The following is a 26,584-nucleotide window of genomic DNA, read 5'->3' on the forward strand; positions in this document are numbered from 1 at the left end:
GAATACATCTGCTTATGATTTATCTTCTTCTGGCCGTGAAGACCATGCCTTGTAGCCATACGCTTAATACCTGGACCGTATCATCCCTCCAGGTGTCCCATAAAAAAAAATCAGGTATGCTGATGACCGTATCGATCTGGTGGGCGGCGAATCCTGGTAGACCTTCTCAGAGACGAGTGAGGTGTGCTAGGACCTGGTCCTGGGTATCCGGCTCTGCCTGGGGTAGGTTCTGGTACTGTTCCACCAGGGTTGGCTGAATTTCTATTTGGTATTGTAACGTTGAAGTCGTCGTCATCTGCAGTGTCACGTGAAACACGTCTCTTCAACCACCTGGGATGTACCACTCTTTTGATTCCATCTTCCAACATTATCTCGTAGCGGATGCTATCCCCAATTCGACGAATGACAACTCCTGGGATGTAATTTGGAGTACCGTGCTTAGGTGATTGAACCCAAACTGCTGAGTTGATGGCGAAAGTACCATATTTCGACGAAGAGTCGTTCCGACACTTTGCTGATTTTCTCGGCTTGAATGGAGATTCACTCGACAGAGGCAGATTGTTTGGTTCCCACCAAAATCTGGGTCGGTGTTTCAAGACCGAAAGTGCTGGTAGGCTTCCTTTTCCACCCAGTCGCGTGTTCTGAAGGATGAAAAGAAGGTTGGCGATCCCCATATCAAGTTCAAGCGTGCTCAGATTGGGTTTGTCAGTTATAAGCTTGACAAGAGCGGTTTTGACAGTACGAACGTATCGTTCGGCTAAGCCGTTGCTAGGGCTGTGATAAGGCGGTGAAGTAACATGTTTGATGCCATTCTTAAGACAGAAGTTACGAAATTCGAGAGAAGTGAACGTTGGGCCGTTGTCGGATACGATAGTATTTGGTATCCCTAGCGTGGCGCAAGATTGCATAAGCCAGCGGATAGTTTCCTTTGTGTCCAATGTGTGTACAGGCCATACTTCTGTCCACTTGCTGAAGGCGTCTACTATCAGTAGGAACTTACGCCCTGCAAAGAAAAAATGGTCTATATGCCATCTCTCGTTCACGTACGAAGCGAGAGGCCATGAAGAATCGGGTCCGTTTCGGACCTTAGGAGCGTTTGCTCGGCATGTATTGCAGCTCGCTACAAAATCCGTAATCTCTGCTGACATGCCTGGCCACCAAAATCTGGATAGACACAACTCTTTCATACGAGTTGAACCTATGTGTCCATCGTGTAAAACTCTAAGAACTACATTCCGTTTAACTGTGGGAATGATAAGTCTACCCGACCACATGAGCGTTCCCTGCTCGTACGTAAGGTGAGCTCTTCTTTCGAAGAAAGGTGCGAGCTTCTTCCGTTCGGCGGACATGTCGAGTTGATCTGGCCAACTATTTACTACACATGAGACAACTAATGAGAGCAGCGGGTCTTCTGAAGTAGCGTTCTGTATAGAGTCACGTGAAAGAGGAGCTACAGCGTCTTCAATGGACCCGAAATATGCATGAAGTTCTTCTTCCCCAGCTGGTATTGTGTCATGTGTTTGCGTAGGTAACCTGCTTAGCATGTCAGCTACTTCTACCTTGCTGGAATGAATTATATTATATCGGTATGAAGATAAAAGTAGAGCCCATCTCATCAATCTATTGGATGAATGTTTTGAAATGGCTCGATCCGGAGAAAATATAAACTTTACAGCGCGTGCGTCTGTAACAATCTCGAACTTGGATCCGAGTAAAAATTTGTGAAATCGCTTGATACCGTGAACTATGGCTAGAGCTTCTCTCTCTACCTGGGAGTATCTCCGCTCCGTCTCACTGAAGGTGGTAGAAGAGCAGGCGATAGTCTGTAGACCGCTTTCAACTCGATGACACAATTGTGCGCCGCAGCCGAAAGGAGAGCCATCAGTGATAAGTACAACTGGCTTTGTTGGGTCGAAAGGCACAATAGGATTTACCTGTCGAAGTTCCGCCATGATGCTGTCGAACTCGTGTTGACAGTTATCGTCCCAGTTCCAAGAGACGTTTTTCTTGAGTAAAGAAAGTAAAAAGTGAAGTTTCGAAGCTAAGTTCGGTACAAACTTTCGATGAAAATTGATCATCCCGATGAAGGAACGTAATTGTGATTTGTCTTGAGGTGGTGGAGAATTTAGGATGGCTTCCAAGTTCTTGTCTGACGGCCGTATACCAGTGACGTCAATCTTGTATCCTAGGTACTCGATAGATGAGGTTAGGAATTGGCTTTTGCTGGCGCTCGCTTTGACATTGTGTTTGGCCAGACGATTCAGGACATCACACGTGCGTGTGAAGCATTCTTGCAATGTTTCACCTCCGATGATGACGTCATCAAAGTAGAAAGAAATTCTGGGAATGTCATCTAGAATCTTCGCTAGGACCATTTGAAACAGATCTCCACTTATGTTTATGCCAAAAGGTAGTCTGTGAGGTTTATATAAGCCCCAAGGTGTGTTGACGACAGTAATGCGTTTGGCAGCTTCAGAAAGTTCCAACTGTCCGTAAGCCATTTGAAGGTCAATTACCGTAAAGTATTTACACCTGGCCAACTTAGAGAAAATATCCTCGACTCTAGCAATGGGAAACTTGACGTTTTCAGTCATTTTATTCACCGTTCCTGAGAAGTCAGTGCAGAGACGAAGTGAGCCATCTTTCTTGGTAACAACGACAAGTGGTGAGGCCCAATCAGAATATTCGACCGGTTCCCATAACCCTACTTTCACTAGATTTTGAATAGAATTATGTCCACAGCGCCAAGTTGATAGGTTCGGAGTGAAGGATATGGTAATGTGGATTAATATACGTTGCACAAGATAAAAACCAGACGGTGAACAATTAACATATTTAATATAAACTGGACGTTATGTCCGAAACATTCAAGTACATTGAATCATGATATAGCAAGAATACACAGAATACATCTGCTTATGATTTATCTTCTTCTGGCTGTGAAGACCATGCCTTGTAGCCATACGCTTAATACCTGGACCGTATCAAAGACACTGCACAAATCGTGCATCTGCAGTAATTATGACTGACTGAAATTTCCCTATGAATGTCAAAAAATCCATCTGACCTCAAAATACAGTTTTGTGTACACACATACAACCACATCCCTAATGAATCATTTTAAATTTACACAATGTTAAGGATAAAGACTTCCATTGTTACGTGCATGCTATTCATCAATGTTTGTTTCTAGTTATGCAGTGAACCAACATGCCATTGATCAAAGAGCACATTGATGCTACCTTACATTGTGGTGGACAGTGCAAAGAAACTTGGAGATCTCTTCAACTGCAGACATACTGAGAGGTGGCTGGCCAATTGTTCATAGCGCAGTAGTGAAACTCGTTCAGAAATTGATGCAAAGGAAAAGTGTTTGTGGTCACTAAGAAGCAGCAAGCATGGTTTCAGCAATACTTGCGAAAAAAATCTATAGGAATGCTGATATTGTTGATATTGGGAAGCACATCTAGGAGAAAAGTCAAATAACGAAAATTAAATTCATCAATTTTCAGTTCACATTAAATGTTACAATATTAATTTTTCTCAGTGCATCAGCTGTGGGTGAGGGAAAGATCCTCTTATGAGCTACATCAGTGGTTTCTAAATATCATTTTAACATGTTGTATTATGTAATCTGCTAAAAAGTGATCATGTGTACATAGGTGACAATATGCACAGCTCAGGCCAATAAAATCACTATCCACAATGTACAGTGGGAACCATTCTAATTCCCGGATGATGGGGAGGGAAGCTTCTCCTTCCAGACAGCTGTCGCTGCTAGGCTGTCGGTGGGGACAAGCCATGACAGGTGGTTCTACCTGCCTGTTACGTCACACCGGGAATCGTCCTGCGTGGAGGTCACAAGCCCCAACTGCGAAGGTTGTGGGAAGGAAATGGAAAGGTGTTTCAGATGTATTGCATGTTATGTCTGCAAGGGGGATATGTGTATAGTAACTATCGTATGAAATATCGTGCCGATGCACACTGCATTTACAGTTCGATTCTGATTGAGGCTAAATGAGCATTATCAATTAATACAATTATATCAATTAAATAGAGGGCCAGTCTTCCCGAGTTCCAAACTATAGATGCATTTTTAAAAACATCAACGTGTGTTGACTAAAGTGATAACGAAAACAAACAAAGAACCTGGCAAAGGGTTGATAAAAAGCAAGGGAATTGCAAGGTTAGTGGCTTTATTAATATTTTCACCCATCTCACTCAGTGGCCACGGTGGCTCAGTCGGTAACGCATCTGACTACCATGCTAAAGGTCCCGGGTTCGATCCCTGGCTGGTTCAAATCCGGGAACTTTTCTAACGTTGGAAGTGGCCCCGGCACCCACCCAGCATCGAATAACATGGGTACCTGGGGAAAACCCTGGGGGGTAAAGGCGGTCAGGGGCATGATGCTGATCACATCACCCCCACTCACAACCGGATCAAGAAAGTGTGGGGCGTTACCCCCACACCCCCTACACGCCTTCATGGCATGGTGCTAAGTACAGGGGAGCACTTTACCTTTACCTTTTTACCATCTCACTCTATATACGCTTACATGGGAATAATGGTGATAAAATTTCTCAGTTTGAATTCTCCCTTTCTCCCTATTCAATTCAATTTTGAGAAGTGTGATTTTTATTAGCACAGATTTGACCTAAAAGTAAAGAAAGATATCTGAAAACTTGCAAATATTCCTTCTTCTTCTTTTTTTATTGCAATCTGTGCAGTGTGTTGAATACAAGGATAAAAATATTATTCAAACTCTTAAAATATGTTCAACTTATGGCTACTGTCAAAATCTTCCGCATCTACACTGAGGTAATAATGTTCCCAGAAGCACAAACACACATCAAGTTTCGTTTGCATAGCCTACTCTGAAATACACGTTGTAGAAAACGAAAAACGACTGACTGCCTAAAAAAATTAAACAAGTCACTGGTTGGACTTGAATTTTTATCACTCGTTCTAATTGCTTGTGCACATGACTAGATAAATGCAAATAATTTGTATACATGAAGGCTAAACAGATCTTTTGGCATGATCTGTAACATAATATTATACATTCATTGCTTTCTATAATCAGTGTCTTTCCTAAGGAGCAAAGGGTGGGGTGTATTGACGTTTTAATATGTAGACTGCTCTTTGACGTTTTAATATGTAGACTGCACTGCTCTTGCTATAGGCCCAAAGCTACACATGAGGATTTGACTGTTCGGGGGAGGGAGGGGACACAATTTGTTTCCAGTAACTATATTTTAAAGATGTTTACTCTGTACATCAAATGATGATAATTGCATATGTTTCTGCACATACAAACCTCAATAAAAACTTATTTATATGTGCCGTCTTGCCTAATTTGTAAAGATGTAATTTCAAACCAGTTATGTTGTAAGTTAATTATTTATTGATTTTCTATAATTTACTTCGCTTTTTTTGCCAATTTTCGCTAATTTTCAAAAATGGGGTGAGTGATGATTAGATGAAATTGATGAATGAACACTCACAAACATCCAGGCCAGGATTCGAACCTGGGAACCCTGCCACCATAGCGCAATGTGCTAACCTCTCAGCCACGAGGAATGGCATGTTGTTAGTTTAAAATCGCTTGATAGTTTGTCATTGTAATTCCTAATCAATACATGTGCAAGGCCTCCCCGATGGCATAGTGGTAACATCGTCATCTCGGGTTCAATACCTTGTGGAGACACGTAGTGGTTCAGATCCCACTTTAATCTGTAATTCCAATCCACGATTAGAGTAAAATTACACGCACGTATTCATATTAACTTTACAGAAGTCATGGTAATTTATTTCAATGTTTTGAGAGAGAAATGGATTACGTCTCGGGGAAGCACCGACCCCTCCACAAACACGTTATCACTCTTCTAAATGCCATTTAATATTACATGATTTTTATTAATTCTTTGTTCTGAATTCATGGACTGCGAACTTTACTTTTATTGCCTTTTAGGCCTCCCGATGTTGCAGTTGTAGCATCGTTGGCTTGTAATCAAGGGGTCCTGGGTTCAATTCCCTGTGGAGGCACATAGTTTGGATCCCACTTTAAACTGTAGGTCCAGTCCCGATTAGCCCTACTGTGCATAAAGTTTACTTTAAACACCAACTCAATAAATCAATCAACAGGGTAGGCTCTTTCCCTGGCATTCCTTACTTTTCATTTTCCACTAACTTTGGAAATTTATACTTTGATATGATGACAGGAATACAGAATTGATAAGGCAAAAATGGGAGATGATACCAAAGACACTTTTCACTTGGTCACAATTATACGAGGTTCACTATTTATATTTTGAGGCTAACAATGAAAAAAACAGGAATTTGGCATTGAAAACTGCTTTATTGTTTTTCGAAGTATTCTCCTTTATGGTCAATACACTTTTGAATTCGTTCGAACCATTTGTCAAAGCAGTTTTTCCAATCTTCTTGAGACACCTCCATTATATGGTTTTTCAACGCATCAACGGCGTCTTCCGCCGACGAAAATCGTTGTCCACGCAATTTATTCTTGACATTCGGGAACAAGAAGAAGTCATTGGGTGTCAAATCAGGACTGTACGGCGGATGACCCATCAATTCGATTTTTTGACTGTTCATAAAGTCGGTTGTTAGACGAGATGTGTGACAGCTGGCATTGTCTTGATGAAGAATGATCTGACGGCGTTTGTTTATTTTCCGCATTTGACCGAAGACCTCTGGCAAACAAATTGTTGTGTACCATTCAGAGTTAACCGTTCTACATTCCTCTAAAGGCACAGTTGCCACATTACCAGTTTTCCCGAAAAAACAGGCGACCATTTGTTTCGATGTGCTTCGAGCGCGAACAATTTTTGTTGGATTGGGTTCATCTTGAAACACCCATACAGTCGACTGCTGTTTACGTTCCGGCTCATATGCATATATCCATGATTCGTCACCTGTTACAATCTTATATACGTCTTTTGAAGCACCACGATTGTATTTATTGAGCATTTGTTTGTACCAATTGACGCGAGCGTCTTTTTGAGTTTTTGTCAAATTGTGAGGGATCCAACAAGAACATACCTTTCTCACAGCTAAATGATCATGTAATATTTTATATCTGCTGGTGGAACTAATGCCTATGGTTGCCTCAATCTCACAGTATGTCATATGAAGATCTTGCAGTATTAGGTTTAGCACAGCATCAATGTTTTCTTGAACAACAACTGATTTCGGACGACCTTCGCGAATCTCGTTGGTGAGCGAATGGCGGCCACGATTAAATTCGTTATACCAGCATTTCACAGTGGCAAAGGATGGGGCTTCATCGCCAAATGTGGAAGTAAGTTGATCGATGCACTCTTGTCTTGATAATCCACGTCGAAAATCGTAAAAAATCATCGCACGAAAATGTTCAAGAGTTAGGCAACATAAACAACACAAATGAAGCTATTGACAAAACATTTGAAGTACGTTATGGTCAAAAATGCCAGACGATTCCGTGCAAACGTTAAATCGCGCCTAACTTCAATCAGTGTTGCCAAGGCTCAAAATATATCCGATTCAAACCCGCCCATAGTTTGAACCAGAGACTAGTTCAATATGTCCTTAATGACATTATAGATTGTGATTGATGGTAGAAACATGATTGATTATTGCAAACCGAAATCTGGTTAGCTTATTAGTGCAGAAAGCATAAAAAGTTTGTGTCATAAATTTTATTTATTAGAATAATAATACGTAAATGACAAGAACATGTTGCACTCTATCTTCTCTACATTTCTTTAAATAAATTATATTATGAGCTAGGAGAGGCATTCAAGTTAAACCGGGAGTTTTGTTTTTTCAGAATAAGGGAACACATTTGGATGTATAGAAAATACTTTTATTTATCATGTAATCCTGCTCTAAACTAATGCACTCATTACAGTGTTTCACGGGCACTTGGATACCAACAGCGTAGAAAGGTATGTCAATGAATATTTCTCGGTCATGATCAAACTGCTTGCTTCTTCATAACACATGGCAAAGAAATTCATTGACAAATATATATATATATATATATATATATATATATATATATATATATATATATATATATATATATATATATATATATATTCTGTGCATCAAACATGTGAAGTGTATTTTCCAAAATTCTGTTAGTTAGACTTTAAAGTGTGCCAATAGCTAACCATCCTTCGGAGTTTCCAACTTCTATAACAATTCCAGCTAAAAGGATCTACATTTGTTGCAGTGATCATGGACACACAATTGGTGACGTCATCTTAGCATCACGCGCCCCATCTAAATTATGCACTATATTTATTCCATATTTTAAACCCTCTTGTGAGTCTCTGTCTCTAAGCTCCCCAGGAATCTAACCTAGGCAGTGTTTGAAAATGTCCAAACTGACCAAAATTTATAGCTATGTGTGTGAAGGTTTGTTGGCAGAAATTTGCTCCCAGCAAAGCAAATTCAGTCAGGATTTTAAAGTAACGAAAGTAGTTACTTTGTGAAATGATAAACTGTGCCTCAGGTTACATTTTCGGGTAAGGAACATGGGCGTCGGGAGGGGTCTGTGGACTTTAAACAACAATTCAATAAAACAATTCAATTCTATATTATTTCGACTATAGATGGCCTCAGCCCTCCCCCCTTCCCTCTCAGTCACAAAAAAAATTCTGGCTACGCCCATGGTAAGAAGTTCAATTGATTTACTCAAAGTTTTTTTTTTTTTTTTTAAGTTAATAGTCATGTGTATACATTTGCAATGTGGGTTATTTTGGATGATGTGGTTTTTCAGGTTCACTATCAATTTCGTGTCTATTTTCATGTGAGTTTATTATAATTTTTGAAAATGAATGTTCACTTTTGAGGATAAAGACGAGGAAAGGCTGTCTTCAGTTCAAGCATGTTACATGTTCTACGAGGTTTAGCTTATATGCAAATAACATCGTTACTCTTTAAAGTAATGGTAAATCAAATGCAAATCAGTTACACTCCATAAAAAGTAACTGTCTTAGTCACATTTTGGGCAAAATACTACAACTGGCTTTCTTTTACGAAGTAATTTTACAAAGTCTGAATGCAACAAGCACTTGATCTGTCTGTAATCTGTCTATACGTGGGAGAGGACATTTTCAGATCAGTTTTCAATAATTCATTTTCATTTCTGTCACACGCTTGGAAAATAGTTAACTGCATTAAAATTTATACGTAAAAATAGTCGTCCAGTGAGAATCGAACTTTTAACGAATCATGTTGATGAGTTAATAGCTCAAAATTTTGCATTTAGCAAATTTGATGAGTTATATTACGTGCATATGCTTAATGTATACTTTCTTAGCTTTGTGTTAATACTATTGATAATAAAATACTTGGGACAATAATGGTAATTAACAAGCGCTTTTCAAGTTGCCGCCCCTTCCCTCCTCCTACATGGAAGGTAATTGTGTAAATTACTGTGTCGTGCAATCTGTAACCTTCCTTTCTAAACATAAAAACAAATTGATGATATTGAATATAAAGGATCATTTTCAGAAGATTCAAACTCAAGAACGAACACCTGTTTGGTCTACTGGCAGATGAGTTATCATCTTGACCTGACATTGCGCACTGTGGTGATGATTTATTATTGTATATATATTTTTTTTAAAAAAAATAATCACATGTGCTTTAAAATTAATAAATACTTCACTCGTCTCGAAACACTTACGAATGAATTACTCCCTATATATTTCCTTTGGAGAATGCTGTTAGAGGAGTGTTGTGAGCATGCAAAAACTGGTTTTGCAGCTTGCCTGCAATTAGAAGTGCACCAGGTGGGGGTGGGGAGAGGCTGTTCATTGCAGACACCACTTGGCTCGTACCCAGCGACAGCGTCCTACCTGTCTGCAAGGAAAAACTTCCCCGCTGTCTGGGAATACAAATGATTCCCACTGTACAGGTTAAAGAGCCTGTTATGACAGCTTCCATCTCTGTTTTGTACCTTGGATGAAGAATAAGCATAAAAATTGGTTTGTCAGTTAAAAATCAAATATCGGTATTATCTTTCAACTACTGGTGGCATGTTTGAAAGCATGGATGAGATCCCTGCTGGATATAGAGACGTTCCTCCTGATGTGCAGACAATTGATTCTGAAATGCAGATGTCAAAATCCTGAAGCATGTGAGATGTGCACAGAGTCAAGAAATTTCTATTTAAAAATCCATTTAGAAATACCGATGTTTGCAAAACTTCCTTAATGAATTCTGTTAGGTGTGTAATCTCCTCACATGCATAATAACTTTATGTTTGCAGACAAAATATTTGATTCAAATTAAACAATTAGTAGATTTTGTTTCAAGTGTGTCCCCATATGTACCATGAAGTTATCTTTACAGGAAAATCTTGTCATAAATACAGTTTCTCTTTGAGATGAAACGTCCTCGTATGTCTCTATTAAACTTATCATTCAGGCCAAAACATTTGTTACAAATTGAACAATTGAAAAGCTTCTCTCTAGCATGAATGCACATATGCGAATTAAGACGTCTTTTATTCCCAAAACATTTGTTGCAAATTAAACATTTGAAATATTACTCTTGACTGTGAAGCTTCATGTGTACATTAAGTGTACACCTCCAGACAAAACATCTTAGCAAATTGAATAGGAAAAGTTTCTTCGTACTGTGAATGCTCACATGCACATTAAGTCGGCTTTTAGGAGAAAAACCTTTGTTGTAAATTGAACAATTAAAGGCTTCTCTTTTGAGTGAACACTCATATGTACACTAAGGTCTCTTTTAGGGGCAAAATATTTATTGGAAATTGAACAATTAGAAGGGCCTCTCTTTATTGTGAACCTTCACATGGTCCCTAAGATGTTCTTTACGAGCAAAATCTTTGTTGTCAATTGAACAATTGAAAGGCTTCTGTCCAGTGTGACCCCCTCACATGCTTATTAAGATAACCTTTAAGGGCAAAACTTTTGTTGCATATTGAACAATTGAAAGGCTTCTCTCCAGTATGACGTCTCACATGCTTATTAAGATGAACTTTACAGGCAAAATCTTTGTTGCAAATTGAACATTTGAAAGGCTTCTCTTTCATGTGACCAGTCATATGTACACTAAGATCTCCTTTACGGGCAAAATTTTTATTGCAAATTGAACAATTGAAAGGCTTCTCTTTAGTGTGAACATTCATATGTACACTAAGAATTCCTTTACGGGCAAAATTTTTATTGCAAATTGAACATTTGAAAGGCTTCTCTTTCGTGTGAACAGCCATATGTACACTAAGATTTCCTTTATGGGCAAAATATTTATTGCAAATTGAACAATTGAAAGGCTTCTCTTTAGTGTGAACATTCATATGTATACTAAGATGTTCTCTACGGGCAAACTTTTTATTGCAAATTGAACAATTGAAAAGCTTCTCTTTAGTGTGAACATTCATATGTATACTAAGATGTTCTCTACGGGCAAACTTTTTATTGCAAATTGAACAATTGAAAGGCTTCTCTATAGTGTGAACATTCATATGTACACTAAGAACTCCTTTACATGCAAAATATTTATTGCAAATTGAACAATTGAAAAGCTTCTCTTTAGTGTGAACATTCATATGTATACTAAGATTTCCTTTATGGGCAAATTTTTTATTGCAAATTGAACATTTGAAAGGCTTCTCTTTCGTGTGAACAGTCATATGTACACTAAGAACTCCTTTACGGGCAAAATATTTATTGCAAATTGAACAATTGAAAGGCTTCTCTCCAGTGTGAACCTTGACATGCTCATTAAGATGAAACTTACGGGCAAAATACTTGTTGCAAATTGAACAACTAAAATGTCTCTCTTGTGTGGGAACACTCATAAATGTATTATGCTCAGCTTCATGGACAACAGTTTTCTTGGAAACTGAATCCTTAAAAAACATCTGTGGTTCATGGGTTATAAAATCACCTTTGTCAGGGAAAGTGTTGTTGGAAATGGGGGCTATACATTGCTTTCTCCTGTTATTAGGCTTGGAACCCTCAACATGTGCCTTGCTTGCAAGGGTTTTTGTTGCAGTTTCAGCTTCTAATTTTTCAACTGTACTAATACATTCTGCAATTTCTTTTGGCTGCTCTTGTTTTCTCAAGTTTCCTGCGGACACTGGCAAATGTGGAACTGACCTTGGGACATCTTGTACTTGTTCTTCCACATTGTTCTTGATCCTGTAGCTGAAAAAAATATGATACAAATGTAGTTTCACTTTCTGAGTAAATAATGAGAAAGACTAACATGTATAAATCAATGGAAAGAAAGGAGAGTAGAATAGACTGTTGAAGGTGACGTATATATTATTGTGTAGAACTTTCAGCAAAAAAATGAAGGCTGGACCAGGATTCGGACCCAGGTCTCTGGCATTCGATGCCATTGCTCTATGACTGAGCTACTGAGCCAGCTTGACTTTGAATGAGCCTTCACTTAAAGTTCTATGTAGTACATCTATGTGTGCCTAATTTAATGTATATTACTCCTGCAAGAATAAATACATAATATTTTTTTCTACTACTTAGTCAAAAAATATTCATATCTTTGCTTTAATTTTCATTAGGTTGGCCATAAAGCTTGGTACATATCAATAGTGTGACAATATGTTGTCATTGTCTCGCATAGTTACATTCATTCAATCTTCCTTTTCTTCTTTCTGTTGCGGGGTAAAAAAGAGTTACTACAACCATATCTACTTGTGACCTCCATTTGACTTAAGGCTGCCACTGCACAGTGTCAAAGCTCAAGGTCAACGTCCATCCTCACATGCCCTCAGTCTCTGAACTCCATCTAGGTCTCATCCCTCTCTCAGTGCTCAAGGTAGACCCCTGGTCTAAAATGAACTCACTTGTAAGTCTCTTGCAGGCTGCAGACCAATCTCTGGAAGCTGTATATTTGCAAAAGTAAAACATTCACAGTAGTCGTAATTGGGTGATGGCTCAAGTAATTCAGAAAATGATTTAGGTGTTGTATTCAGCTGAAATTTTCAGCCACACTATGTCCACTCCAATAAAATTTATTAGGCACAAATACATGTTACCTTTCAACTTTCTCTTTTTTACAATGCTTCCAATTTTTTTTTTTTTTTTTTTGATATGATGTTTTAAGTCTACTTTATGCACAGTAAGGCTCACTGGGACTAAACCTACAGTTTAAAGTGGGATATGAACCACTATGTGCCTCCACCGGACCCCTTGATTACAAGGCAACGATGCTACCACTGTGCCATTGGGGAGGCCTACAATGCTTGTAAAGGTGAATGCCACAGAAATTACCAATTGTTTCCAAAAATATTCTCTACATATTTACAGGTACAAGTATCCTGGGTAACTGTAACAACTTTTCTCATGGGATTTCGACCACAGCATGGGACCATGGCCACTCACCATCGTGGGAAAATTGGGGAGCTGTGAATAAGTAGCATAAACCAGTCATGGATACCTACAACAACGACTGGGGGTTTGTTGTGCTGACCACCTCTGCTGAGGCATATGGGAGAGAGACAGGCAGTCATTAGGTAGACCCTGAACCTTACGGGCTGTTGCACCACAGGTTGAAGGAGGAAAAAACAACTGCCTTCAACGCAATTTTTATTGGATAAAAAAGTCCAAATTATATCATTTTGGAAGATATTATCAATGTACATTAATATTTCGATTTGGTATCTATTGCCACTGAGAGTCTCATGTTAATAATAATGGAACCTACTTTCTAGTAAGTACAAGTGCTAAGCAATTATTTTGAATATCCATATGGTTGGTTTATTTCTTATGCAGAAGTAGTAAAGCGGCCATTATCACATAGAAGGAAGTGTATTTTTGGTAAACATAGATGTAGCTGTAACAAAGTTACATTTTTGGAAGATTAGCTGTAGCTGTAGAGAAGCTACTTTAAAGTGTAGCCTTCTGATTACTGCTAATATATTTGCTCAATACTGGTGCAGTACAAAGCACAAATAGTGACAGGAAAAAATGAAATGCTGTCTACTCTAACTTTTATATTATTGAGATACAAATAAATTATGTATATAAAAGCTCATAAAAATGAAAAGTGTGCTGCATTTGATGAAAGGATGAACCGAGATTTATAGACCAGTGCAGGTGCGATAGAAAATGAGAGCTTTAGCTTGGGCAGTCAAAATTGGAGAGGCCAGACTCAAGACTTATTACTGAACGTAAATACTGAAACCAAAAAACCTTGGAATCTTGCCACCTTTTGGTATGGTGATACTCAACTTTAGGCTAGGAAGAAGTAAATGAGTTGAGTTGCTTGGTGGGGTTTACTGCCTCTGTGTTCTCTAAAAATTGTTCTTAATATGCCGAACAGTGACATATGTTGAATTATGTATGAACAGTACATATGTTGAATTATGTAATCTGCTGCAATATGATCATGTGTACAAACAACGGCAAAGGTAATAATAGACCTCACGGCGAAGTGGGTTAGAAACCCTGTATGCTTCAGGACAGCTTTGATAAGGCACCTGAATTGTCTCGAGCTGAACCAGGAAGATGGCGATCTTTAATCCTCAAGGCCATTCTGCAAAACGAATGCCAGAAGAGGTTAGTGTGTCGATTTGCTGGGTGATGATAAGTAGATATGTTCCTGTTTTCTGTTTTCGTTATTTTACGTTGCTTTGTTACTTCTGGAATTTGAATGACGAATAGAGTGATTCGATGAACTGAAAACCAACCCCATGACAAATTGGTTAGCGTAATGCGCTTCAAAGTCGAATAGCTGGGTTTTGAACCTGGTCTTCATCCTGCCTCCACCTATCACATCTTTAATCTTTATCATCGCAATTAACGGAAACTGGTAGAACAATGGCATGAAATAACAAAAATCTAAGTTTCGGTGTCCGCTTTTGAGCTTGAAGCATTGTTGTTTCGTCAATCAACAAACAGCAACGATAGATCGTGAGAGTGAAATGAAATAATTCTTATTTTCTAATGAATAGTAACAAGAGAAGAACGATAGGTATTCCTCGTATTTTTCGCAAAAAAACTAATTTCCAATCTGTGGTGATAATGAACTTTATTTAGTGTCCAAAATATGTTTAAAATGAATTTACGTTAATCCATGCACATGTAACCCACTGCGGAGGGTCTTCAGGATGGCGTAGTAATAACGTCAAGCCGTGTAATCAAGGGGGCCTGAGTTCCATACCCGGTGGAGACATATAAAGGTTTGGATCCCACTTTATACCGATTAGCCTATCTGTGCATAAAATGGACTTGAAACAAAAACCGAAACTAATTAAGAACTTCTTGTAAAATGAAGAATATTTTAAAGAGTATATCAAGAATGGTAACAACAAAAATGATTTCGAAAAGCAACAATACGCAAAGCACCTGAAATCCCCACTGGCTTACAACATGATACTATTCGTCATATAAGAATTATTATTTCAGAGTTCAAACTCTGACATTTGCAGAAATTTGCAGCCTTGAAATTCATTGCTACTCTCAATGATTAAGTGCTTTCTTAGCTTTGCATTGCTCTGGTTCGCTCAGTCACTATCTTTGTGTGAGCTTAGATTAAATGTGATAGAAGCTTATAGTCAATCCTTCACACAACTTTGCTGTATGCTTGCTACAGGTTTGACATATTAACATAACATTAGCGTCGCTTTTCTGCCAGTTTTTTTTAAAATTGCGACGATGAAGATGAGTGAACATATGATAAATAGAAGATTCAAAAATAACACCAATGAGCAGGCCAGTATTCGAACCTGGGACCCCTGACGTAAAAGCATCTAGTGCTACTACTCAATCAATTTTCACATAGAAACTTACACTTACACATCTCTTCCTTACATATGTATTTTGTTTTACCTGCTGCACTTCTCTTATGGTGAATACTAACCCCTCTTTTCTGGTTTATCTCATGTTTATAGCTATTGTTTGTAGTGAATGATACTTAGTTCTATTAAGCCCTCGCGAATCTTATTCCGAAGAAAATCCTGTTAGAGGATTACATGTGCAGTGTTATTCATAATATATAATAAAGTCTGCTTTGGTCAGCATTTTTAGTGTATCTAATTAAAATTGCATTTTCATTTCGTGTTGAGGAACATTTTCGTCAGCCAGACTTTGCATTTAAAAAATGTAGGTCAAGTATATATTAGTCATTCTGAATTCGAGTCAATTAAAACATTTTGCGTTCCGAGATTATCCATTAGGATAAAATTTGGACGTAATGAATGTAAGTAGAGAAAATGCAACTTCAGGGTGGCTACAAACAAGCAGAAATGAAATTCCCTGACTTTTCCAGGTTTTCCAGGACAAAATTTACATTTTTCCCTGACAATTACAAGCTAAACTAAATTGATGTTTTTGCAAATGGAAATAATAAACTCATAGAGATCCACATATGGTTTTGTTAAGTACCAATATTATCTTCTATGAAATTGACTTAATTTCTTTATTCTCTATGATTTAAATTCAAACTGCAAAATAGTGAATTTGGAAAATTATTACAATTCACAAGCTAGGGAAAGATTACGGAATTTTGTCATACACAGTAAGTTTAAAATAAAATACTTGATTATTTTTAAAGTTACGACTAAATTAGATAAGAGAGAAGAGTGATTGTTTAAGATATACAATTTGTAATTTATCAGTCTCCTTATACATTCTCGGTATAATATGTTGATATTTCCAGTGTCCACTGAGATTTGGAACCCTCTGCTTGCAAGAACCGTGAGTGCGGACTCATTTTTCAATGCATAAAGCTACTTCTCTCTTCTCTGTAAAGCAAACAACTTAACTCTTGCATATGAGTGAAACAACTGAATCGAACAAAATAAAGTGTCATATTTCCTTACATTATCAATGGGATTTCTGCTTCAGTACAGTATATCCAAATGAAGTACTGTGAAACTGGCAAAAAGCAGTTATACCATTAATGCTGATGAAAAGGGTATATAGGTATTAGAAATATAACACAAGGAATTTATAGAATTGCATTGTATAGGTACCTGATTTAGCTAACCACACATTAAAACAGGAACACTCTAATAATAATGGTCGGAGAGCGAGACACACACATGCAGGCAGGAAGAAGTGGCATGTAGCTGTAATCTGGTACAGTTGCAATGCAGCCGTTTTAGGACAGTTCTAGGTTAAAAATTGCAGCTCTCATACAGTCTCCCACCGACTGCGATGTAGCCTACATTGCATGCTCAGAATTTGCCACAGAGCCACCAGCAATCGTGTGGTGTGCAGACCAGACGTCGTGAGTGATAGTATGGTCACACGATGGTGCAGACAATTCACGGAAGGCCAATCGAATGTGCACAACCCCATACAGGTGAGTACACACGGGCCCTTTGCATCACTTCAGGTGAGAGATCTTGGACCACTCCCTGTACAGCCCTGGCCTTGAATGTACCGACTTTCATCTCTTTGTTTAACTGAAGAGGTTTCTGGCAGGGCAAGGATTTGACAGCTACGCTGCGGTAGATATAGTTGCAGTCTTTGCTGTCACACATATACCATGGGCATATAAAATTTAGTGCCATGCTACGACAAATGCCAGAACAACGGTGGTGATTATGCCGAAAATTAGGTTAGGAATCACTGTTACGAATGCAATAAACTACAACTGATATTCTTGTTTTATTTATGCCTAATCGGTAAGGACCTTGATATTTTGACTTTCTTTTTGAAATTGGTGTATTTTCTTATTTTTTTATTTTTTAATATACGGTGTTATTTTTCCCAAAATTCACATTTTCATTTTAGCGCATTTTCTGGCAAATATCTGAAATTATACCTTCATGGTGTTTTAAAACTACTGTTTCAAATTGTAAGTCGCATGGCCTACGCCTCTTCGTGAGAGTTTCATATCTTGAAAGTTATTTTGGGAAAGTTATTTTCCATACCCCCTTTTAAATTTTAAGGACGGGTTTTAGATAATGGAATTTTCCCCATATATACTGAAGGGTGCAGAATGACCATAAGTGGCGACGCACCAAAAAAATTACAATCAATCAATCTCACGTGACAGTTATCGATATATTATGGCACCAAAAATTGGCATTATCTTTTTTTGACTTGTTAGTGTTACGTTTCCGAAAATTCGCGTTTTGGTTTTAGAACATTTATCTGCCAAATATACCAAAACTTAATACTCCATTGTGCTTCTAAACTATTATTTTAAATTGCAGGTCACATGGTCTATGTATTTTCGTGACAGTTTGATATGTTGGAACAGATTCTTGAGGAAGTTTAAGTAAAGTACTTCCCTGCACTTTTCCATGAAGGGGTATAGGGGTGTGGAGTTAGGCCCCACACTTTCTTGATCACGGCTGAAGGTGGGGGTGATATGATCAGCACCATGCTCCTGGCTACCTTTATCCCTAAAAGTTTCCTCAAGGTACCAGCTTCATATGATACTGGGTAGGTGCTGGAGCAGTTTGAATAGGTGGAAAACATCCCGGTTCTCTCCTGCAGGGGATCGACCCCGGGTCTCTCGCATAGTAGTCAGATGCCCTAACGACTGAGCTCCATTTTTACTCGCTCGACAAATGCCGATGGTGCGCACTTAGCTTGGTAATTCAAAACATATCTCGTGTGACAAATACGAAGATGTGGCTCCCGTGTGATGGTAGATATCTCTCGATCTCCTGTTAGAACCCTGCCACTTTGATGAGTGATGGAAATGGTTTTGATAGAAGTTGAAAAAATCGTGGGAAATACATGATTTAATGTGGCTGTCGGAATTATTCCATGTACGTATAACTCTATAGTAAAATGTTGGAAAACTTGCATGTTCTATGTACACAAACATGGCCTAGAAAAGACAAGAATGTTGGATTTCATGGAATTATTCGTTGTTATAGGGCATTTCTTTTTTAAAAAAATCGCTAAAAACGCCAACAATTCGCATTTTATGCCAAATTCGCATTACTTCGATATTTTGAACGCTAAAAATATGTCCAGACATCAATGGACATTCCTAAACATAACTTCGCAGCAATTGCTTTTTTCACGGTTTTGGCGTTTGCGAAAAATCAATGTCCCTACTAATCGGAAATTACTTTCTGACCACCCCTCATATAAGTCAGTAGATGGAAAGTGAAAATTTAGCAGGGCTGGCAGAGAAAAGTCAATTCTTGAAGAAAGTGATTTGCTTTTATGATTGAATGATTCGAGTAAATATGATATTAAAATATTTACATATTTATTATTAGTATTTTATTTCATAATATTGGACATTAACCTTACTCAGTGAGAGATTAATGACCATCTCTCACGAGTTTAAACAGACAGGACAGAGTGTGGTGTTAATTTTTTGAATTTTTGAATTTGAATTTAAAATTTTGGGAGCGTCAGCACTTAGGCTAATTTGCTCCCGTCACATTATACGGGGTCCAGCCCCTTACCATTACAAATTACAACTCAAACGTTGCATAACTAAAAACTTTAAAACCTTAAAATATTCTGACTTGTTAAAAGCTGAGGCTGTAAACGCGCACTCAGCACACACAAGGACATAAAACAGGACAACACACACAAAATTATACTGGCAATAGCGCCAGTCGCCAGAGCCTCGTTAGTCTCTTGTCCAGGGTGCACTACGTGGAAGTGAGGTTGACTTTTGGGTGCACTACGTGGAAGCAGCACCCCTTACACCCCTGTGGTGTTAATTTGATTGCAATACTAGTGTTGCAGTAAATTTGAGGTTGGGAGCATGCACTGTCAATTTGTATAACATTCACCAATGCAGATTTATGTTTCACTTTTTCGTGATAGTATTCAATATACACTGCTGGACAAAAAAAAGGGACACTTGCATTTTTTGTGTAAACACATAAATTCTGATTCGAAGGCTAACTAAAGGTTGCAGAAATTATTGGAAATAAGAAAACCTGAATATATTCAACAGAAGGCAAATTAAAATTTATTGTTAATAAGATAAATTAGAACAAAAATGAAAGTTACAGAAAACTACCAAAAAAAAAAAAGAGAAAAGGAAATCTTAACAATATATTTTTTAATATTGTTAACTGGTACTGGTGGGGTATATAAGCTGTCTAGTAGTGGGTGTTACCTCCCCTGGCATCAATTACAGCTTGTAACCACCGTGGCATACTTCGAATAAGGTTGGTAATCACTACTTGGTCCAATTGCTCCCATTCTTCTTGAATAGCAAGTCTTAGCTCTTCAATTGTTTGTGGAACTATTGCGCGGTTTCTGATATGTCGTTTCAGTTGATCCCAGACGTGCTCTATCGGATTTAGGTCTGGACTTTGTGGTGGCCATTATAATCGCGTAATCGCAACTTTGTCCAAGTACTCCGTGACAATATTCGCAATGTGAGGATGCGCATTGTCATGCATAAAAACAAAGTCCGGTCCTATGAATGGTGCATATGGTACTACATGATCTTCCACACATTCTGTAATTTATCTGCAAGCTGCCATTGGCCCATTCTCTACAAGAACCAACTCTGTACGTCCTTGTAAAGAGATACCTTCCCAGACCATGACACCACCGCCTCCAAAGGGTGATATTTCAAAGAAACAACATTGCGCATAACACTCATTAGGTCTTCTATACACGTGTTCACGCCAGTCTGATGAACGTAGATTGAATTTTGACTCATCGGAAAATAAAACCTTTTCCCACTGCTCCACATTCCAATGTAAGTGTTTTGTAGCAAATTCCAGTCATTGCTTCCGGTGACGTGCTAACAACCTGGGACCTGTAGCCGGCCTCCGAGATGATAAACCACTTTCATTCAGATTTCTACGAACTGTTCGTGAAGAAACCACAGGTCTATGAACATTTCTCAAACGCTATACCACAATATTTGAAGTCGTACGACGGTCTCTTAAGACTATGATACGCATTAACCCTTAGTTCGTCGCCGTAACACATATGTTACAAAAAAAAGTATGTCCCTTGTAGCCGCTGTAACACATATGTTACAAACAGCTCTAGATACAATTATCGAGGGTTTGTCACACTTATATTTGTATATTGAGGTTGAAACACTGACAGTTCGTTCGGGAAATTGTTTTGCAATCTTGTTTCGAAAATTTCAAATCCCCCCCCTCCTTTCTCGGAATATGTTACGTGTTTGGGCTCACCCAAACACGTGTTCGCTCTTCAGTTGACATACACAATAAATGCTTGGTATTTACGATGCTGTTTTCCTCCAAGCTTCCAACGCTGTGATTTAGTACTGATAAGGCACACATTCTTCTTTCTGGTGATCCAGCTGAAGTAGTGGCGGGGGGGGGGGGGGGGCAAGGAGAGAGGGGATTGGATGAGGTTTGGCAGGTGTCAGCTTTCTGTCGCCTCTCTGTTAGAAATGCAATGAAGCTTGACGATAGCCAGAGGCCAGAAGCATGAGTCTAAAGCGTGCGTCTATCCAGAAGTATAGACAAAACAAACGATTGCAAAGGCTCCCTTCCCTCCTCTGTTAGGAAAGGCCTCACCATAAAACAGTTCGTATCATATATCAGCTCATCGATTTCCCTAACGCACAATCCTTTCCTTCCGGACATATTTCCACAAAGAGCCGAGTCAACATCGAAGAAAGATTCACAGTAGCTACACAAGATGCAAGTACAAACGGAAAAAAGCAAAAGTTCGGGTTTTCTCCCCAAAGTAGCTGGAGAAGAGGGGGCAAAGTCCACATTTTTATGTTTTTTCATTGAAATTCGGGGGATGCAGCCCCCGCCCGTAACCCCCCTACGGTTGGGGCATCCAAATTTTACATGGTTGCATGCACCGATGTATTGCCTGCAAAACAAAAGTTATTCGAAGTAGATTGGTCCCATAGTGCCAGAGTTATTACGATTTTTCTCCATTATGTATACGAATTCAAATTTCCCGCTCAAAGCCTCGGCGACACTGGGCTTACTTTCGTCAGACCGCGCGGCGTACTAAGGGTTAAAAGATCTTTCCGTGCTGTTGTGCATCATTTCTGACCAGAACCCGGTCTTCTACCATAGGAACCAGTTGAATCATACCATCTGAGAGCTTCATGGATAGTACTTTGTGCCATATTTAGCACCCTAGCAATATAGTGTACACTACGACCATCATTGCCAAGAACTACTGCTTTTACTACCTCTTCACGTCTCATTTTCAAGCTAGCAAACTTACAATACACTTGCAAGAAAAATACCAGCAATGACAATGTCAATAATATCTGTTACTATGGTTACTATGAACCAAAATTCATGGCTCTCTAGACATTAAACAAAATAACATCAACAGGAATCGAAAATCAATAACTTAAAACAAAATTTCATGAAATTGTTTTTGAGCCTACTAGGTATTCCAAATAAGTAAATAAGAGTAAATAAATAAATAAATAAATAAATAATAAACGGAAAAACTATGGAAAATGTTCAATCATGAATGTTCAATTGTTCAATACTTAACTGAGAGCGTAATTCATAAGTAATTGCAAAATAGATGTTAAATATTAAGGTGTCCGTTTTTTTTGTCCAGCAGTATATATCCCGTTTGGTTGGATTCTTCTTGATATCTAAGAATAGGGCAATGCCATTGTAAACGTATGTTAACTTGTGCTAAACCAGTAATATATCAGGATGATGAAAGAAAACCTTCGTAAGCACTGCTACATTAAATAAGGTGAAGTGAGCCAGAAGAGTAATAAAATTCCAGCAGCATATTTGCAGTCTAAAGCTCTTCTTGTTTATGCATGCGATTTTTGTTGGATGTTGCAGTCCATGCAATTTCTGTCGCATGTTGTAGTGAGATACTTTGTCGGGTGGCGATATTCGACAAAAATCGTATGTATCAATGGAACCTATTTGTTTCCATGTTCCTTCAGTTTGACCAACAAAATTCCTTACTACGACGTCCGACAATTATCGGACGGCACCAACCACTCTTATCCCCTCCATCTGTTGACAAGTCCCCTTACTACTCCCATACAGACAAGAAAAAATGATAATTCAATGCATTTTCCACGTAATATTTAGAGGCTTGACCTTTACTCCCCCGATGATACCATATGGTATCATGGTGCTGATTACGAAATGAATGTGCTTTTTGGACCTTCATACTCTTATGTTTGGGTGGAAATTCAACACAGGTCTGGAGCAAGCCTGGGAAATTCATATTGATGACCAACCTCCACCCCTCTCCGCAACATATCCGTGCCACATTTCCGAACAGAGCTTCACATCTTGGCTCATTATTCATCTTGTATGGCACCCAGGAACATGAAACATATTTCAATCTCTTTGGAAACGTCCATTCTTTGAAAATAATACTAAAGTTCGCGCCTTCTCCCCAAAGAGTGGAAGAAGAGGGGGGGCAATCTCCAGATTTTTGTTTTTTCCGTTGAAATTCGAGGGTCGTGCCCCCAAAACCCCCTTCATTGTTCGGCGTTCTGAATTGTACACGGTTGCATGCTCTGATGTTTTAGCTGCAAAACAAAACTTATCCGAAGTAGATTTCTCCCATAGTGCCCGAGTTATAACAATTTTCCTTCAAAAATGCAAATTACATATTTTTTGTAAGAAAAAAAATTCACATTTTCGCTCATTATTCAATTTGTATGGCACCCAAGAACATGAAACATGTTTCATTATCTTGAGAAATGTCCATTCTTTGAAAAGAATGCTAAAGTTCGCGCCTTCTCCCCAAAATAGCGGGAGAAGAGGAGGCAAACTCCAGATTTTTGTTTCTTTCCATTGAAATTCGGGGGACGTGCCCCCCAAGCCCCCTTTCTGGGTCCGGTGTTCTGAATTGTACACGGTTGCATGCACTGATGTTTTAACTGCAAAACAAAAGTTATCCGAAGTAGATTGCTCCCATAGTGCCCAAGTTATAACAATTTTCCTCCAAAGAGTGTTCGAATTTAAAATTCCCGCCGAGAAGACCGGGCGAGAGATTCTCTCTCTCTCTCTCTCTCTCTCTCTCTCTCTCTCTCTCTCTCTCCTCCTGCCATCACTGGTTTCTGGCGCCGTGGTTGTGTTGCGCATAAAAAGGACCTAAAAGTTGAGGCCGAAACTTACGAACGAGATTTCCTGTTCCTGTGCAGAGATCCACAACGATATCTTTAAATAAATAAATAAAAAATGTCAATGAAGACGATATTCCCTGACACTTCCCTGACTTTCTTTGACACCTCAAATTCCCTGACTGTTCCCGGTTTTCCAGGTCTGTCGCCACACTGAACTTTTATATCGAAATTAACATGTCCAAATGATCTGTGAAAGTAGTATTTAGCATGTGCCTGCCACCGTGGCAGAGTGGTTAGCACATTGCGCTTCGATGCCAGGGGCCCCAGGTTCGAATCCTGACCTGGGCATGAATGTTTGTGAGTGTCCATTCATCAATTTCATCATATCATCATTCTTAGCAAATCAGATAGAAGTGGCACAAGAAGCGAAGTAACAATCAATCAATTCAAGTATAGGCCATGATTGGATCTGGTAGCCTGTATGAACGAGATGTGACCCTCCTCTCAAACAATACGTGCCTTGTCCCCACCGAACGAAGTGTGGATTAATGTCAGTTATAAATTAATTGTCCGAAAGCACGTATTAGGCATGAACAGAACAAAATATACTCCTGAGGAATTACAAATGTTATAAGCCAGTTCATGGCCGGGAGCATGCTGTCTGTCTATACAATTTCCTCAAAAAATGGGATAAAACCCGGAAGATTGAACCCAACATCGGTTTCCACGTCACTCCAGAAGTTATCCAAGCTGCTCGAGAAGAACGAGAATTCACGTTGGATTTGTGACGTGATAGTGAGGGGGAAATAAGAAAATGAAGGGGAGAGGAAAGCGTTCGTGGAAGAGTGACCTTCACGTAGATTAGGAAACACAGTTCAGCAGGAAAAGCCGAACCTGCAAGTTGTACATAGTGATACATGCAGGTTTTTAGTCTTTTAACATTCTTAACATGGGAATAGGGTAATTGTGCAAGTTTTTAGAGAACTACGAGTTTTTCAAATACGTCTAGAGGGGGTATATATCATAAATGTATCCACACCAACCCTTGTCCACTATCCTTTTATTACATTTCGACGTGGTACCATGTTAAGTACCTAGTTTTTTATACGAACCTGAAGAAGGGGATAGTTACTTTTTAACGTTAATTTTTAATGTCTTTTTTATAACTATTAACTTAGTTAAACTAAAAATCCCTTGTTGTTCGTTATCCTAAATAACATTTTGTTTCTTTACGCTAACAAGATTCTATGATTATTGAATGGGTTCATTTCATGTGTTAATTACGAGGCATTTTTAAGTCAAGTTACTAGAAGGGGTGATTTTGTGTTTCCCTTTCATTTAGTGCTTATGCCGAGGATTGTGCATGATTGGTGAATGGATGATTTCTGCGTGATTGAAAATTGACAAGTTGCATTAGAGAATTTGTTCTTGAGGGTACAGCAGTGGTGTACTGGTTCAATTGCCCCTAGAGATTGTTTCTGTGTCTTGGTTCTCATTAGAGACTGAAACAACATGCAAAAGTGCATCATTAGCTTCCTACTTAGTGACTTTTGTGATTACTATACTGAAAACAACTCCAACTGGTGGCTGACCTTGAAGGCTATTTCTGGCCCTTTCTGTCCCCCAATCATTTTCGGGGGAGTGTGATCCAATGGGTGTCCACAAGCTCAGTTGCGAAGTAAAACTGAAGGTGACGTTGCCAAGTGTAGTTCTGATTTTGCCAGTTGTCTTTATATGACTGTGTGTCCGCCTGCATTCCGACCTGTGGGTGGTCCTTCTGGAAACTTCATCGCTCAGAACCGCATGTTCAGTTCCATTATAAATTTATATTGCCCACCTAGCACATTACAATTTGCGTTTTTCAGTCATAAAGATATTGTGTGTACCCTGTAGAATCCCATAATAATTTACTACAAACAATATTTATGATCTGCTACAAATGGCCATGATTGGCTGCTGCTACACATTCATATGATGTATGATTTATTTCATTCTGTTGACCATTGTACAGTGGTTGTTTTCCACACATGGTATGGAACATGTCAGTACATAATTACAGTTAATAATCATGTTCAAATACGTACAAGTATATGTGTGTGTGTATGTAAAGATATTATACTACATTACTATATAATTGTTTGGTAGGTAGATCAGTGTCACCGATTGCTTGATGACTTACTTACTCCACCTACTACCCTACATATACCTGCACTGTGGCCACTGAAATCCTACTGGCCCCATTCCAGTCACACACATCAAACGAGAGACAAAAGATCAACATTTCAACACCTCAAAGAGTAGACTAAAAATGAGCATGACAGTAAGAAATTAGGTTTGCTTTTATATTCAAGAGAGCTCTTCTAGCGTGCATGGACTGTTACAGTGTAAAATCTCACTAAATGCTGTCTTCCTGGTTTGTTTATGATGAAAGGATGATACCAAATGCTTCTCAGTAATTATAACTCAGTTGGGCTTGGCAAAATTTGCTGAGATTAAACAAAGAAAGCCAGCATTGAGGGGGAGGGGAGGAAGGGGGGTTGAGTTTTGATGCACAATCCATGCAGGTCACTCATAAAAATAATATCAACCTGAGGCAAATGTTGAAAAAAAATATATGTT

General features: G+C 38.7%; 1 protein-coding gene across 1 annotated transcript in view; it reads right to left on the reverse strand.

Moving 5' to 3' along the window:
- Nucleotides 1-9,712: 9,712 nt before the first annotated feature.
- The window catches only part of LOC145999270 (uncharacterized), a 63,342-nt gene continuing 46,470 nt past the window's right edge, over nt 9,713-26,584 (reverse strand). The window contains exons 3-4 of the mRNA XM_083136207.1: nt 11,514-12,192; nt 9,713-9,874 (exon numbers count right to left, since the gene is read on the reverse strand). Coding sequence (XP_082992333.1) covers nt 9,713-9,874; nt 11,514-12,192 — 841 coding nt within the window. The remainder of the gene's footprint in view (nt 9,875-11,513; nt 12,193-26,584) is intronic.

The sequence above is a fragment of the Lepisma saccharinum genome, chromosome 15 (assembly GCF_977018435.1).
Source record: "Lepisma saccharinum chromosome 15, izLepSacc3.1, whole genome shotgun sequence".
In the NCBI taxonomy this organism is placed as follows: Eukaryota; Metazoa; Arthropoda; class Insecta; order Zygentoma; family Lepismatidae; genus Lepisma; species Lepisma saccharinum.